At 44.6% G+C, this 16,713-nt stretch overlaps 1 protein-coding gene across 1 annotated transcript in view; it reads left to right on the top strand.

Moving 5' to 3' along the window:
* The window catches only part of LOC112111655 (collagen alpha-1(XXVIII) chain-like), a 64,644-nt gene that overhangs the window by 42,230 nt on the left and 5,701 nt on the right, over positions 1-16,713 (top strand). Inside the window, exons 21-28 of the mRNA XM_024207196.2 lie at positions 5,364-5,432; positions 5,553-5,621; positions 8,169-8,237; positions 9,479-9,547; positions 11,456-11,524; positions 13,858-13,926; positions 14,906-14,974; positions 15,838-15,918. Of these exons, the coding sequence (XP_024062964.1) occupies positions 5,364-5,432; positions 5,553-5,621; positions 8,169-8,237; positions 9,479-9,547; positions 11,456-11,524; positions 13,858-13,926; positions 14,906-14,974; positions 15,838-15,918 (564 nt within the window). The remainder of the gene's footprint in view (positions 1-5,363; positions 5,433-5,552; positions 5,622-8,168; positions 8,238-9,478; positions 9,548-11,455; positions 11,525-13,857; positions 13,927-14,905; positions 14,975-15,837; positions 15,919-16,713) is intronic.

Here is a 16,713-nt window from a genome sequence, read left to right on the forward strand (position 1 = left end):
CCCCCCCCCCCCCCCAGAACATGAAAACCACCTCCAAGACTGACCAGGGTAACCAGTGACTGCACTGTGTATGTGTCCTGATGCTGGACCTGACCCCGCCTCTGTACCCTGCTAAAGGTGACTGTCCTGTCCAATTACCAAGCCCCTTCCCCCCCTTCAGACAGACTCTCCTCCAAAAGAACATGATGGAAACAGTAATGAACAGAAACAAATATTTTATTGTGAACCACACATGAAACGTGGGGGGTGAAACTTGGACGGGGGCTTGTGTGAGGTGGGTAGGAAAGGACTTTTCAAATTTTGGGGAATGAGAGCCTTCTAGTGCTAGAGCAGTCTGCAGGGGTTGACTGAAAGTTTTAACGGCCCTTGCCGCCCCTCCTTCTTTGGACTTTGGGTGAGGGTGGTGTGGGACTTGGTGGCGGGGGAGGGCGGTTAGAGATAGACTGCAGCGGGGCTCTGTCCTCCTGCCTCCGGTCTTGCAGAACATCCACAAGGCGCCGGAGCGTGTCCGTTTGCTCCCTCATTAGTCCAAGCAGCTTTTCAGTAGCCTGTTGGTCCTCCTGACGCCACCTCTCCTCCCGTTCCATGACTGCTCGGTGCATTTCTGACAAGTTCTCCCTCCACTGTGTCTGCTGGGCTGCCTGGGCTCGGGAGTAGCCCATTAGTTCTGAGAACATGTCTTCACGCATCTTCTTCTTCCTCCGCCTAATCTGCGCTAGCCTCTGGGAGTGTGCTGACAGGCTGGGTTGGGAGACAGTCGCAGATGTGTCTGTGTGAATTGTAAAAAGGGAGTGAATTCCTGAGACAGATAAATGAAATTGTACACAAAGAACCTAGTCTTTCTCTGTGAACAAGACCATGCGCTGCACCTCTCACATGCGCACTCAGGACAAGGTCGAATTTTCGGCCCTCGCCTTCAGTGCCTGTGGACTTGCGGTGGTCTTGGAGTGATCTGAGAAGCGTGGCTGGAGACCTGAACTTCTGTAGCGGGCAATCATGGTAAGCCGTAGACTTGTGGCTGCTTAAAACTCTATTAGTAGCACTGGCCTCCTTTCACATTGAAAGCAATGCCAGTCTCTGCTGCCAGCAATCAGGACAGCATCAACTCTGCCCCTGTCCCACCCCCTCGCGGCTGTCCCAGGGAAAGATCCCTGTATGCTGCCCCTCTCCCTCCACCGCGTGGCTGTAAAGCAGTCCCAATACTAACATTCCCCTCCCTAATTCAAAGCAGGGCGTCATGAGCGACATCACCCTCCTGAGGATCTCGGACACCCAGAAGGAACGCATGCTTAGGGAAAGCATGCAGAAACCAGGGCCGTATGCCGCCATGCTATGTCGTGCGATGATCCCGGAGTACTTGATTGTGGCGTGGCGGGGACACGTGTGCTACCACGGAGGGCCCAGTAAGATCGCCCTACCCAGGAACCTGATAAACAGGCTGGAAATCTACCTCCATGAGACCTACGAGGAGTTCTCCTATGAGGATTTCTCATCAATCCCCGGCCATATTGACCGGATTTTCGCCTAGGTGCACTGGGACTATAGAGTGGAGCGTCTTGGGCCGCAGAATCATGAAGTACCGGACATTGTAAAATTTTTTTTAAATACTTGGGACTAAATTGTGAAGAGCCTAAGGCAGAGAAATCATGAGAAACCCTTTGTTACCATTGTAAATATTCCAGTTTTGTAGCAGATAATTTTTTACTTGTTTAAAGCACTTTGGTAAAAACACATTGTTAATATTATGAATATTCCCGTTCTGTTAAAAATAAATGTTTACATGTTTACAGCACTTACTGCTTGATCCTTCCCCTGATTCTGTGTCCGGGGTAAGGGATGGGGATGGTTGGTACGGGATCTCGGTAAGGGTGATGAAGAGCTCCTGGCTGTCGGGGAAATCAGCGGTGCCAGCGCTGTCGACTGCCTCGTCCTCCTCATCTCCTTCTTCATCTTCCCCGTCCGCTAACATGTCCGACGAGGAACCGGCCGCGGACAATATCCCATCCTCAGAGTCCACGGTCACGGGTGGGGTAGTGGTGGTGGCCGCACCCAGGATGGAATGCAGTGCCTCGTAGAAACGGGATGTGTGGGGCTGGGATCCGGAGCGTCCGTTTGCCTCTTTGGTTTTTTGGTAGCCTTGTCTCAGCTCCTTGATTTTCACGCGGCACTGCGTTGCATTCCGGCTGTAGCCTCTCTCTGCCATGGCTTTAGAGATCTTCTCGTAGATCTTAGCATTCCTTCTTTTGGAGCGCAGCTCTGAAAGCACGGACTCATCGCCCCACACAGCGATGAGATCCAAGACTTCCCGATCAGTCCATGCTGGGGCCCTCTTTCTATTCTGGGATTGCACGGTCACCTCTGCTGGAGAGCTCTGCATCGTTGCCACTGCTGCTGAGCTCACCACGATGTCCAAACAGGAACTGAGATTCAAACTGCCCAGACAGGAAAAGGAATTCAAATTTTCCCGGGGTGTGGCTGGTCAGAGCATCCGAGCTCGGACTGCTGTCCAGAGCGTCAACAGAGTGGTGCACTGTGGGATAGCTCCCGGAGCTATTAGCGTCGATTTCCATCCACACCTAGCCTAATTCGATATGGCCATTTCGAATTTAGCGCTACTCCTCTCGTTGGGGAGGATTACAGAAATCGATTTAAAGAGAGCTCTATGTCGATCTAAATAGCTTCGTGGTGTGGACGGGTGCAGGGTTAATTCGATGTAACGGCGCTAAATTCGACATAAAAGCCTAGTGTAGACCAGGCCTTAGAGACTAACAAAGATTTTAGGCATAACAAAGGATTTTATATCTTACTAAGACACTGATTTTGCTTAAAACTAGTCCATCAGATAGTCAGAAGTAAAGAAAGGGAAACTCTGTCCAGCTATCTGGAAGCAAAGGGCTGTTGCTTCCTTCAGTGGCGGGGGGGGGGAGGGGGTGGGGAGGAGAGGGGGTGAAGGGAGAAATGGATGGACAGAAAGGACAGGAAGACTTTGGAAGTAAGTTTTTTTACTATAGTAATTAAAATGTGTATTTTAGATAAGGGTGGTCTTTTGAAGAATTTATTTAAAAAACCATATGTCTGAAGATCCAAGCATTTAAGGCTAAAGATGATTGTGCATCTAAAGATCTATGCAAGGATTTTTTAGAGATGTGATTTTATAATCTTCACCAACTCGCTAATGAAATATTTTTAAAGCAAATTTTAAACTAAGGTCCTGTAGACTGACATGTTCTGAGTAAATATTAGTCATGCACAACTGTTTTTGTCAGTACATTCAGAAACTGACAGTAGATACCTGGGGGTTGGCAAATGCCTGTTAAATGTCTTCATTACCCCTTGAATGGCTCTTTAACAGTTTCAGTGTTGTGCTAATAGGTCTGGCAGGCTGGAGACTGTTTCTCTTTTAACTACTAGATCCCCTTCCCAGGAAGACTCAGAGCCTGCAGGAAGGGTCAGGACAGGGATAGAAAAACCAGTAGGGTAGACACTAAGACCCAATTGGTGCCCCAAATTTTCAGCTGCCCTACCCAGCTGCCTATACCTGAGGGCGGCCCTGGGCGCCCCCAACCACTTGCCGCCCTAGGCCACTGCCTAGTTCGCCTAGTGGTTGCACCGGCCCTGACTGGAGGTGGAAGGAGCAGAAGGCCCAAGCCCTCTCCTTGGCCCTGACTGAAGCTGGGTGGTGTAATGGCAGATCCTCTTCCCTGCTGGCATGACAGAAAAGCAGCCAGGCCAAATCTGAGTGGGAGACTTGAGACCCCGTGCATCAGGCTGCAATATCATACACTCTCTCAACGTTGATCCAAATCATGACTAAGGCTACAATTAGGTCACGGGTATTTTTTAGTAAAAGTCATGAACAGGTTATGGGCAATAAACAAAAAGTCACTAAAAATACCCCTAACTAAATGGGGGAGGGTGGGTGCTCCAGCAGATACCGCTGCTCGCGGGGGGGGAGGGTGCTCTGGTGGTCGCCGCTGCTCCTGGGTGGGGAGACGGACAATGACCCTGCCACCGCCACTGCTGCTTCGTGCGGAGGGCGGCTCGGGGGCCCCGCCGCTGCTACTGCTCCCAGACCACTGCTCCGGGGCAGCGCCCGGGACTAGTTGCATAGGGCTGCCCAAGCAGTGGCTGGTGCAGCTGGCCCCAGGGCCGCCCCAGCTGCTCGGGCGGCCCTGGGGTCAGTCGCACCAGCTACTGCAGCGGCAGAAGTCACGGAGGTCCTGGGAAGTCACAGAATCCGTGACTTCTGTGAAAGACTCGCAGCCTTAATCATGACAGAAGGGTGGCCAGGCCAAATTTGAGTGAGGGCATAGCATCTGACACACGAGGTTGCAACGCCACTCAAATTTGGCCCATTTTGATTGCTTCTCCCCCTCCACACACTTCTGCAGTCCCTCTGGTACCCTTGATCTGGCCTGTCCTATGCACCAAAAATAACTGCAATGCTTAGAGCTCTCTCCTGCAAGAGATATAAATGACCACAAAAGGAAATATTCTCAGTACTTAATACAAAACTTCAACTAAGGATTCGCTCAGTAAGTTCTTTACATATGGGAACATAACATACCCACTCACATATACACAAACAAAGATTTGTTTAAACTAATCTCACTATTTTTTCTACAAGCTGGGAAAGAAGAGGAAGACTATTATTATTTCTATGTTTAAATGTTTGGGAAGTACTTGGATAACACAGTCATGGGGCTGTCTTAGTCTCAATAGATACATATGGAACTGACAGGGCTTGATTTTCCTCTTATTTACACTGGTTTCACGTTAATGTAACTTCATTGACTTTAAGTTACTCCTGATTTACCCCAGTGAGAATGAGAGGAGAATCAAGCCTATCATCTCTAGCAATTTCATGTCTTTCCTCCAGCTTTCTATGAACTCTTCTGATGTTCACAAACACACAAGAGGAGGAAAAATTGAAAAGGGGTAAAATATAGAGAAAAGAACATTTAAGAAATCTAAGTCACGTATTTTGAGACAGAAATCTTGTATTTTAAGACAAGAAAAGTGGCTGAATTTCTTAGTGTTCAGTTTATTTCAGTAGTAAAGCCCATTAAGAGTCTTCCTATTGACTCCAATGTACTTTGGACTGAGCCTGTAGTGCATTAGTATAAGGATCTTCTAACCTTAAATATTGTACAATGAACTAGAAAAAAGAAGAATCCCATTTTCCATTGAGGAATCAGTATTATGCTGGTAACCAGTATAATTGCACTAGTTAGAACTTGTCCATGATCACTTGCAATTTGTTTAATAGAACATTAAAACATCCTTCAAGAAATGTTGCTACCCAGAAGCTGCTCAGGCCCACCTCTCGTAAAAATCCATTCTACTTTTTTCATTTGCTGTAGGGCGAACCTGGTGGGCCAGGACGTCTTGGAATGCCAGGCCTTCCTGGTCGAGCTATTCCAGGACCAAAGGTAACATCTGCACTCCAAGCTGCCTAATGTTTATGATCATCAACATATGGAATATATTAAGCATGCATTGAAGAGTATGGTGAGCTAATTAAACCAGGATATATATTTTCTTAATTATAGGGTGACATTGGGTTACCTGGTCCTGCTGGCCCAGTTGGAGAACCAGGAGTTGGGATTCCTGGCGCAAAGGTAAACCCCAAACTGGTAGACTAAAGTAAAAACATAAGAGAACCCAAGGTTGGCCTTACCCTATAAGTAGAAGAGCCGGTAACCTAGGACAACAAATGCCCTATAACTGTCGGTGTGGATGACTGCAGTAGATTTGCAGAATCCCTCAAGGAAGACCAGAAAAAGATATTTAAAACCATCTTTTCTCATCATTTTATAAGTAACCATTTGAAAACTTGAAACCAAAATCTCAATTATTGAATGTTTATAAATTCCTCCAAGCCACAGCGGAGCTTATTCAAGATATTTGGGCTAGGCTGCCTGAATATATTTAATTAAATGTTGGTAAAAAAAGAAAGTAAAACAAAATAAGTTTATTAACTCTTATTATTCATGTGTTTCTGTCTATCTCTATGGCCCCCATTACTGTACTCTGAGCAACTACCAAGTATTTTAAAATAGTTTAAAATAAGACAGTCTGCCATTTTTTTCTTTACAACCAGTATGAGAAATAGCTTAAGTAGTTTCAAGGATATTATGTGTGTGTGTGTGTGTGTTTGTTTTTCTGTGTGTATGCATGGGTGGATGTGTTGTGTTATGAATGTGAGTAACTAATCAAGGGAGAGCTAAGTTTAAAAATCAATTTTGTTATGAGTTCTGAAAATGATTAAGTCTGTCCCCGTTCTTCTCAAGAGAGAGTGTGAGTTCCGTAATCTAGGACCTGCTGTGAAAGTTTTCTCTTTGGCACTTACAAGCCTCTGCATGTTGATGGACAGTTTAATTGTTCCATAGCTGTTGTGAGAGGCCATGATCACAGAGGGAGAGACAACCTCTCAGCTAGCAAGAGTCAATTGCATGGCGAGCTTGAGCTTTCTGTGTTCATTGGGAAGCAAGTGCAGACAGCACAGCACCTGGGTGATGACAAAAACTTATGTGCCATGCGCATAGGTTGATGCATTTTCTCCCTGTTGCAGTTTTTTCAGGAGGTGGCTTCCTTCCTAAATATGAGTTGCAATAGGATCACCGGCATGGGTGGGTCAGAGTCCAATAGTTACCAAAAGGACCACAGAGCAGATGCCCTTGAAAGTGTGAGATGATATAGGAGAGGCAAATTATTACAAACACATTCTCTCTTCACACATCCCCTCAGTCTTGCCTAGCTTCATCTTTAGTCAGCTGCTCTTCATTCGGGTGCTATTTTGGCTAGATATCTAGAAACCTGAGCAGTGGTGCTGTTTACATTTGATGTCAAGGACCCATGAAGTTGGGTGTTATTCTTATTCCTGTTTTTTCAGTTTTTGTTTACTTTGTGCCTGTGACAGTCCCTTGAGTACAGTCAGGCAGAGAGATCTGTTGTCTGTGTTAGTCTTCCACACAGTAACAGGAGAGTGAAAAACATTTTAAAATATAAGAAAATGAGATTTTGAAACCACACAAACTAACAGGGAACTCAGGGGCAGAAGTAAAGCCTGAAAGTACTTTTAAAATATTTTTCTAAACTGACTGGATTTCAAGTTGGTTTCCCTTTAAATCCTCCATTTTATCCACAGAACAGGTACAACATATGCAGTGGCGGTGCTAACTTCCTCCCACTGCTCTGCTGCAGTTTGGCAGCCTCAGGGCTGGTCTATACTTAGCCGCTAGTTCGGCGGCTGGAAATCGAACTTCCGGGTTCGATTTATCGCGTCTGGTCTGGACGCGATAAATCGAACCAGGAAGTGCTCGCCGTCGACTGCGGTACTCCAGCTCAACGAGAGGAGTACCGAGGAGTCGACGGGGGAGCCTGCCTGCCGCGTGTGGACCGCGGTAAGTTCGAAGTAAGGTATGTCGACTTCAGCTACGTTATTCACGTAGCTGAAGTTGCGTACCTTACTTCGACTTGGGGGGTTAGTGTAGACCAGGCCTCATCTTCAGGTACTATCCCAAGCAGTTAGTGGGTAATTCAGTCTCTGTGCCTCTCTGCTGACACTGTTAGCAAGGGTGCCAATTCTGGGCCCAATCATGGAAGTTGCTGAATGCCCTCAACTCCTACAGGGCCTGGAGTGGTGGTATTTGAGATGTGAGCATTGGGAATTGGACTGAGGCCATCAACTCATTATACATAGGCCACCAAATTGTAACAATATATGGTAATTACAGAGCCTTTGGACAAGATTTGAACTGGCATCCTAGAAATGAAAGGCCCTGTAAATCCTCAGAGCCTTTCAGTCCCCTAACTTTAGCCCACTACTAAATCATCAACCATTGATAAACTGAAATATACAAATAAAATAAAGCCATTTACAGTATTTGTTTGCCAAATCCTGCAGAGGAGTTTTATTTTTATGTAAACCTACCTGACAGCCAGGGCCGGCTCCAGGCACCAGTTTAACAAGCAGGTGCTTGGGGCGGCCAAAGGAGAGGGGCAGCACCTGCGGCAATTCGGGGGCGGCAGGTCCCTCACTCCCTCTAGCCACCGATCGCGGCTTTTTTTTTTTTTTTTGCTTGGAGCGGCAGAAATGCTGGAGCCGGCCCTGCTGACAGCTATTGTATGGGCATGCACTTGAATTATTTTTCTGCTATTATCAGGGTGACCGTGGTCATCCAGGACCACCTGGACCATTTGGGCCAAAGGGAGATGGTTATCCAGGCCCACCCGTAAGTAGACAATTTTTGACATGCCAATTATGAATGGATAAACATGACCAGAGAAAATTAGCCTCCATGGCTGTTGGGCCGCAGGAAGTTTATGGGTCTCCTAGGCTCATCTGCCATAGAGGCTCATCATAGTGTTGGGAGTGAAAGGGAAATTTTCCCTCTGGGAAGCATGAGATTCTAACTCCTTCCAAGGAGCAAAGCCTCTCATTCATTTTTATTACAATCTTCAAGAGATTACAAGTGGGACATTTCTAATGCTATCACTGATGTTTCAAGCAGTATCCTTAATATCCTAATGCAGGGCTGGTTCTTCCCTTTTGACGTAGCTGATAGAACATTTAGTCAGTCAGCCAGGGAAACTATTTAGAGCTAATTGTGGCAATAGGCCACAGTTCTGAAAATCAGTGCTTGCACTGCTGCAGTACACCAGTGGGAGCTCTGGGAGGCATCCTGCCTCAGGGAACTTCTAGAAAAAGCAGACACCACACCACCCTTAAAGAGCAAGTAGTGTGCACGTTCCTCTGCTGTTGGCCATTTTTGCTAACCTGTGTGGTGGGGAGGAGACAAATGGCCCCTCCTCCTTCTCACTCCTCTCAGCCCCCTTTCTCCGGCTAGGGCTGACAAATCCTCCCCAGCCCGTGAAGAGAATTCAAAGAGAAGAGGCTCCTTGTATCCACACCCTCCTTTGCTTATGCATGAGCCAGGCACAGTCTGACCCTTAACTGCTTGCATACCTGTAACATGCAGCAACACACACTGCAGGAACTGTCGGTTACATGACTGATGTGCCAACATTCCAGAACGTAGTGAACATTTATTGTGAATAGAGCCTAAAGTGTCTAATGATGATGAGTCAGCACTGATCTACATTAAATTCTCTAATATTTCTAATATTTCAGAATTGAAGAAGTTGATAAGTGTCAAAATGTTATCAAGTGAAGTTAGTAACTGTCAAAATACAAATTGTCATGTTTTATGATGCACTTGTGAAATCTGATGCTGGGATTCCTTGCATCTGGCTCATAGTATCAGAGAATCCTGTATCTCCAAACATGCATACAGTTCCATAGACTTCAGTGCATGCTTTCCTGAAGGTAGAATTGAATGTGTTATTTACAAAGAAAGAGTGTCCCATGAAAACACAACCCATAATTTCTAGTTATGAGACATATTAGTTTGCCAGTATTTTGTATATCCAGTTGATGTAGCCTCAGATTAGATTAATGTGCCTTCCATATTAGGGACTTCCCGGTCTTCCAGGAGCTCCTGGTGAACAAGGCCCCGAAGGATTTGGATTACCAGGACCTAAGGTACAGGCCATTAAACTCAAGTATAAAGCAAATTCTCATTTACACAGATATTATTTCCTTCAGATGGGTTATATTCAAAGTACAGTCAGGTCTGTTTAATCCAGATTTGGTTTATTCATTAGTATCTAAAATATTATCCCTTACAGAGACTTCTAGCGCATGGAGAGAAAATGTGCTTTTTTCATATATTATTGCATATAATCCTCTGTATTTTTTCAAAAATATATCGGTTATCAGATATATATCAGAGACCAAACACATTCAATATTCAACGCAGTCATGGCCTAAGGACTTTTCGTTTTCTCTTAAGAGGACACTTACAACCTGTTTAGAATAGAAATAATAATTTGCCTAATGAAAATCTCATGCGATTTTCCTGAGAGATACTAGTAACTACTAATGAATATTCCATGGTCACACTAGCGAAGGGCAATGAATGGCTATGGACTATGTACACAAATGGAAATAGCTCAAAGGAATCTACAAAATTTACGGAGAGCCCAGATTCTGTTCCAGTTGAAATCAATGGCAAAATTCCCACTGATTCCAATAGGAGCCTTATCAGATCTATAATTAACAAATATGTGTAGCACTGATATATGCTTTAGATATAGTGCAATATCACCATAAATGTAATTGCCCTTTAATGGTGCACTGTGGTATATTTATTATGTGCTGTGTTTCATTCTTTCGTTCAAACTTTGCTTCAGAACTCAGTTATCCCTGTCACAATTTGATGCCAATTAGGTGATAAAAATCAACTTTTTGCCTGTATAGGTCTTTCCAATGACTAGTGAGTGTACAGAGCATAATGGGATATCACTTCCCTTTCCTATGACGGTCATCTAGATATACTGACAATTGTTAATATAAATAAAAAGGAGCGGGCAAGCTGATTTGAAGTATACAAGTACTTTGATGGGATTTCTACAGTTTTATCACATTTTATGTATCTTGACATAAAACTCCCTCCTAACGTGACCAGAATCCCGGCTGTCCCAGGCCCCTGAGGGGTAAAGAGAAACACCAAACAGTAACTAAATAACATGCAGTACAATTCAAATCCCATTAGAGTCAAAGGAGTGACTCCCATTGGCTCAGTGGCAGCTGGCTCAAACCCCTGGTCACTCTATAAAAAGAGTACTGAAATTATAGTGATGTTATGGCAAAGTCCATTTGCAGCAGCTAAGAGGAGCTAGTCTTTTGTTCTTCAGTCAAAATGGACAACATGCCAGTGCTCATTGCTAGTTTAATACATTTTCTTTGACCCACCCTGCCCTGCTCTTTAATTAGACTTGTTCAGACATGTGCTTTGGTGTTTAACTAATTCCCCTATTTCCTTTTGTCCCCCGTTGAGCACTGCAGACAATGGAAATAATAAAAACAAGTGAAACTCTGGTAGTCACTCAGGAGCAGATGTAGCTTTCCAATTCAATGGGTGCACTATATACTAAACTATACTATAAATTTGGTGGGGAGCCCAAAAGCATAGGCTAGTGTCTTCTGCCCCTCAGGATGGGCCCAACTCCCCACTCTGGGCATTGTGATCTGCCACAAAGGGTCATTCAGGCAACCAGCAAACCTGAGTGGCACCAGATTGCAATGACGACAGTGGGCAGCCAGGCCCAGTCCTGCAGGACAGAAAACATCACTGTGAGATGAGTGCTGGGTGGGTTCACTCTCCAAACCCCCCACGTCTCCCCTGGCACTGGCGGAAGAAGTGTGTTTGCCTAGGGTCCAGTCAAAATGATACTCCTTCATGATGTTTCAATATAAATACCTATTAATGGAGTATATAAAACAATCAGTGTTTTTGCACCCTTGGTTTCATGATTTCTGTGCGTGCAATTGAACCCATAAACCCATGCCTGAATTCAGTAGGTGGTTTTTACAAGTATCAATTTTCAGGGAGATCCAGGTGTTAGAGGACCAGTTGGTCTCCCAGGTCCACCAGGAGAAGGCCTTCCAGGACCAAAAGTAAGTCAATTAAACAGTTTTGTCTCACTTCATCAACAATTTTCTAAAAAAAAAAAAAGAAATATAATGTTTAATATACAAATAATATATATTTGTACATACACACACACTGCAGTATTTTCTGTCTTCATGCTATTCTAGAAATAACTGGTCCAATGAATAAGATAGAAGGGGAAGTCAGTGTCCCCATTTTGCAGATGGGAAAACAGAGATAAAGTAGTTAATTGACTCACCCAGGCCAAGTGCTATTTTGTCTCTTACTATGCACAGAAAAAAAGAAATTTGTTAATTTAGTGATTGAGATCTGTCCAAGAAGTGTCACTTTTTCCAAACTTATTATGGGGAGGATCCTGCCTCCCTACAATCCCCAGCCACGAATTGCTAACAACAGGGTAGGATGCAACGAACCTGCAAACTGGTTTTGTATTGCCTGCACATTACAGAGTAATGCTCCCAGAGGTTCAGTCCACGTTAGCATGGCGGACAGGGTCTTGGCCAATGGATCTGTGACAACACTGATCAAATGATACACAGTTATAGGGATGGGTATGTCTGTCGCAGAAGACAATGCAGCCCAGAGGCTGTAGTAGTAACCACAGAGCAGCCACAGCCTGTACACTGGGTACAGGATTGGGCCTGTAAGTGGGATCCACTGTATGGTTAGACCCTTACCAATGATTAAAACAAAAATTATGCACATAGAGATCAATTCATCAAAGGAGTAACAAGCACATTTTGTGTTTCAAAGTCTATTGAATAACATTTATTTTCAAATTTTGACCAACAGATCTAGTGAGAATTATTAGAGCTATATTTATATAAAATTCATGAATGTTAAAATGTGTTGGTTGCAGTTATCTTCATGTGAATAACACAGAAAATCCATAATTTTCTTTAGAATGCCATTAAAAATGAAACGTTTATAAATAGGCAACAAAGTACCATTTATTTGTTTTGCCATATACACCTCTACCACGATAGAACGCGACCCGACATAACACAAATTCTGATATAACGCGGTAAAGCAGTGCTCCGGGGGGGCGGGGCTGCGCACTCCGGCGGATCAAGGCAAGTTGGATATAACACAGTTTCACCTATAACGCGGTAAGATTTTTTGACTCCCGAGGACAGTGTTATATCGAGGTAGAGGTGTAATTAGTGCACGTGTCTTGAGGTGTTTTAAAATGAATTTAATGCTGGTGGAAGGTGCTATATTGGAAATTCTAGTTCTTTATCCACAGGGCAGTCTTCTCCCCACTGCCCCACCGTGCCGCATCCTTTCACTGGAGGGTTCACCTCTAAAGGTGGGAGTGATTCACTATCAGTGCCCAGTCAGTCCTTAGTGACTTCTCTGAAAGCTGAACCATATTACAACCATTAGTTATCTGATAAAATTTGAAAAACAAATATCTCCTTATTGTCTCCCTGATGAATCCTGGCCATGGTACTTCTAGGACAGGGGTGGGCAAATTTTTAGCCCGAGGGCCACATCTGAGTATGGAAATTGTGTGGTGGGCCATAAATGCTCACAAAATTGGAGGTTGGGGTGTGGGATGGGATGAGGGCTCCGGCTGGGGGGTGCGGGCTCTGGAATGGGATAAGAAATGAGGAGTTCAGGGTGCGGGAGGGGGCTCTGGGCTGGGGCAGAGGGTTGGGGGGGGTATAGGCTCTGGCTGGGGGTCCAGGCTCTGGGATGGGGCTGGGGATGACGGGTTGGGGGTGCAGGAGGATGCTCCGAGCTGGGATTGAGGGGTTCAGAGGGCATGGGGGGGATCAGGGCTAGGGCAGGGGGTTGGAGCACGGGAGGAGGTCAGGGGTGCAGGCTCCAGATGGCGCTTACCTCAAGCAGCTCCCGGAAGCAGCGGCATGTCCCCTCTCTGAATCCTAGGCAGAGGGCATGGCCAGGCGGCTCTGCATGCTGCCCCATCTGCAGGCACCACCCCTGCAGCTCCCATTGGTCATGGTTCCCGGCCAATGGGAGCTGTGGAGGCAGCACTTGGGGCAGGGGCAGCATGTGAAGCCCCCTGGCTGCCCCGAGCTGGAGGGGGAACATGCCGCTGCTTCCAGGAGCTGCATGGAGTCACAGCATGCGCAGAGTGGGGCAAGCCCCTGACCCCGCTCCCCGGTTGGAGCTGGGAAGCAAGGAAAGCATATGCCAGATTAAAATGACTGAAGGGCCAGATGTGGCCCCCAGGCCATAGTTTGCCCACCCATTGTAGGAGGACATCACACATTATTGAGGAGTAACATGAAATTGTGTGATGGTATAAGAATTTGTCATGTGTGTTTTATTAGATACTGTATTTAACATGTGTGGGTTTTTCTCCATTTAGGGAAATGTAGGACGGCAAGGGTCCCCAGGCCCCCTGGGACCTCCAGGTGAAGGTATTCAGGGATCTAAGGTATAAAGACTCATTGACTTCAGTACTCATACGTAGCTCAGGGGAGAACCTGACCATCACAATATAAAGGAATTGAGAAACAGATTGTCTGTTTTCATTGCGTGGGGGTGGTTTTTTGTTTCCTGGGTTTTTTTTTGTTTTTTTTTTTAAATACCCTGATTGGCTAAGGGGCTGAAGGTGGAGACTGAAAAGAGTAACATGAGCATCAACAGTGACTGTCCTCTTCCTCACTGCTAGATTAACAGCAAGGCCTAGGGGAGGTGGCCCAGGAGCCCCCAGGACAGAGTCTCAACTAGTCTCAAATATAGTTAGCCTTGCAAGTGGGCACCAAAAAACAAGGCCACCTTTCCCTGTTCCTTTTCCGTCAATCCCAGTGATGCACACTTGTGCCAAGCTTGGAATAGTTCTATTAACTGTCAGTTGGGAAGGAGAAGGCGCAACACTGAGTATAGATGTCATGCTCCTCTTTTCCTATAACTGGTACTTTTACACTAGGAAAGGATGCTTAAGTGGAGAGTGATGATTCAGACCAAAGGGATGGGAGAGAGGAATGAGGGGGAGAGACCAAGAGAAGATGAGAAGAGAAACAGAAAAAGCCAATTTTATTTTAAAATATTAAGAAGGAAAGGAGTCATATGTGGCTCGCCTGTGCAGCCTTTATTCACCCTGGTGAGAACTTGTTCCTGTGAGAAGTCCCACTCACTTTAATTTGTCTATTTACACAAATAGGTACTCAGCAGGGTGAATAAGGGATTCACAAGCTGGCCCTCCCCTTTTGAGGAAGCTCAAAAATATTCTTGATGGGAAGCAAGGAAAGCATATGCCAAAATATATCTGCATAAAGAAATCTACATGACCTGTGATATCGTTCAGTATATTCATTAAAATATAGCTTGAAATAATTTTGATGTGAATATTTAACATTAATATATGATGAATGGTCATCAAGTGTTAACATTTCTGACTGAAACATCATTAGGGCGAGCAAGGAATTCAAGGAATGCCAGGACCGCGGGGGCCTCCTGGGGAAGGACTACTTGGACCAAAGGTACAGTATATAAATGAAAGATAATGTCAGGTGCCCTGTTCTCCCCTGAAGTCAACATACTGGATTAAACTCCGAGTGGAGTTACTTATATTCTGTGGAGAGAGACTAGGGGATGAGAATTTGTAGGGCAATTATGTAATAGAGAATATAGTTAGAGACAAGGAAAATCAGTAAACAGATGTCATATTTTATCTTGATTAGGTGCAGTGGTATGCAGAACTTTTTATATTAAGTTTTTACTAATGTGGCAGCAGATTGTTCCATTTGCCATCTAGCTCAGTGGAGCCTTCCCCTTGGAGCTTCTACTCGGTCTGATATAGTATGTCTTCTTTTCATCATCATGCCCACTTCTTAAAAAGTGAGCCAATGAGAAATTCACAGTAGAAAGCCAGCATTTCAACTCCAGTATTTTCTTCCCCCACAGCTATTAATTTGATTACATCTTACACAAGTCAGAGTGCAAGGAAGCAATGAAAAACTTTATCTGAGTTTAGTACAATTTAAAGGTACTGTTGTAACTAACACTGGGCTTGATCCTGCAAGGTGTTGAACACTTCATTGTAAAGTGCTCAGTAACTCCTTTTAAGGTCAGTGGGATTTGAGAACATCCAGCCCTTCACAGGATCAGGCCTTCAGTTTAATATTTTATAAAGTACCTTTCACAATATTACAATTTAAATATATTTTGAAATATGACACGTAGAACTTATTACAATAAAAAGGAACAGAACTTTGGTAGAATGGTTTTTAGTCCTTTCCACCAGCTGCACAAGGTTTCAACAATGACAGCTAGATATAAAATGAAAAGTTTAAATTGAAAGATGTGACTTACAGCTATTGTCTAACTAATGCATCATTCCAAGGGTGATCGCGGTGCTGCAGGTGAAAGGGGAAGAAAAGGAGAAAAAGGCAACATGGGTGATCCTGGTTTGTCTGGAGAACCTGTGAGTTCCTACAATTTATCAATGAGTTTGTTTTAAACAAATTTTAAACGCCCTAAGTATATGGCTGCGTAAAGTGTTTTCATCACTATTTAATTGCAAATAATCTGAAATACTTATGAAAAAAAAGTCAAACTATGCAAGGATTTTAAAGACAGAATTCCTTATAAAATACGCATTCCCTTGCTCAGTGAGAGTCCAGAGGTCAAAACAATAGGTGCAGCTTCTTCCTTAGAGAAGTGAAAATCAATCAACTTAAAGGTACACAACCACATAGTTCTGTTCTAAAGTCAAATTTAACTGTCCATCAACCCTCTCCATAAAAGAGAAATGATTAAGTGGGGGCATGTGTGTGTGGAAAGGAACACTGATGATGGGGAGAGACCCAAATAATCATCACAGCAAGGAGCGGAGAGAGAGATGGGAAAAGCCTGACAACCAACTCTTCCTCTGCCATTTGCTTCTTGTTTAGTGGGCTTTATTTGTGTTTTGTTTCATTTTTTTAAAGAAAACTGCCCCAGCCCTTAACCCTGGTATTGAGCCTATTATTGTCTACTTGTGCACACGAACGGGAATTATGGCAATCCTAGAGTTCTTGCAGCTACTCCTATAGTAGCAGGTTGGGAGACAGAATGTTTTGGGAACTGGCACTTGCAGAGCATGGCAGACAGGAAGTAATTTGCATGAGTTCTCTCTTCTCTGGATAGATATAAAAAGCAACAGAGGGTCCTGTGGCACCTTTAAGACTAACAGAAGTATTGGGAGCATAAGCTTTCGTGGGTAAGAACCTCACTTCTT

This window comes from Terrapene carolina, unplaced genomic scaffold (assembly GCF_002925995.2).
Source record: "Terrapene carolina triunguis isolate 2854851 unplaced genomic scaffold, T_m_triunguis-2.0 Scaffold62, whole genome shotgun sequence".
Taxonomy (NCBI): domain Eukaryota; kingdom Metazoa; phylum Chordata; order Testudines; family Emydidae; genus Terrapene; species Terrapene triunguis.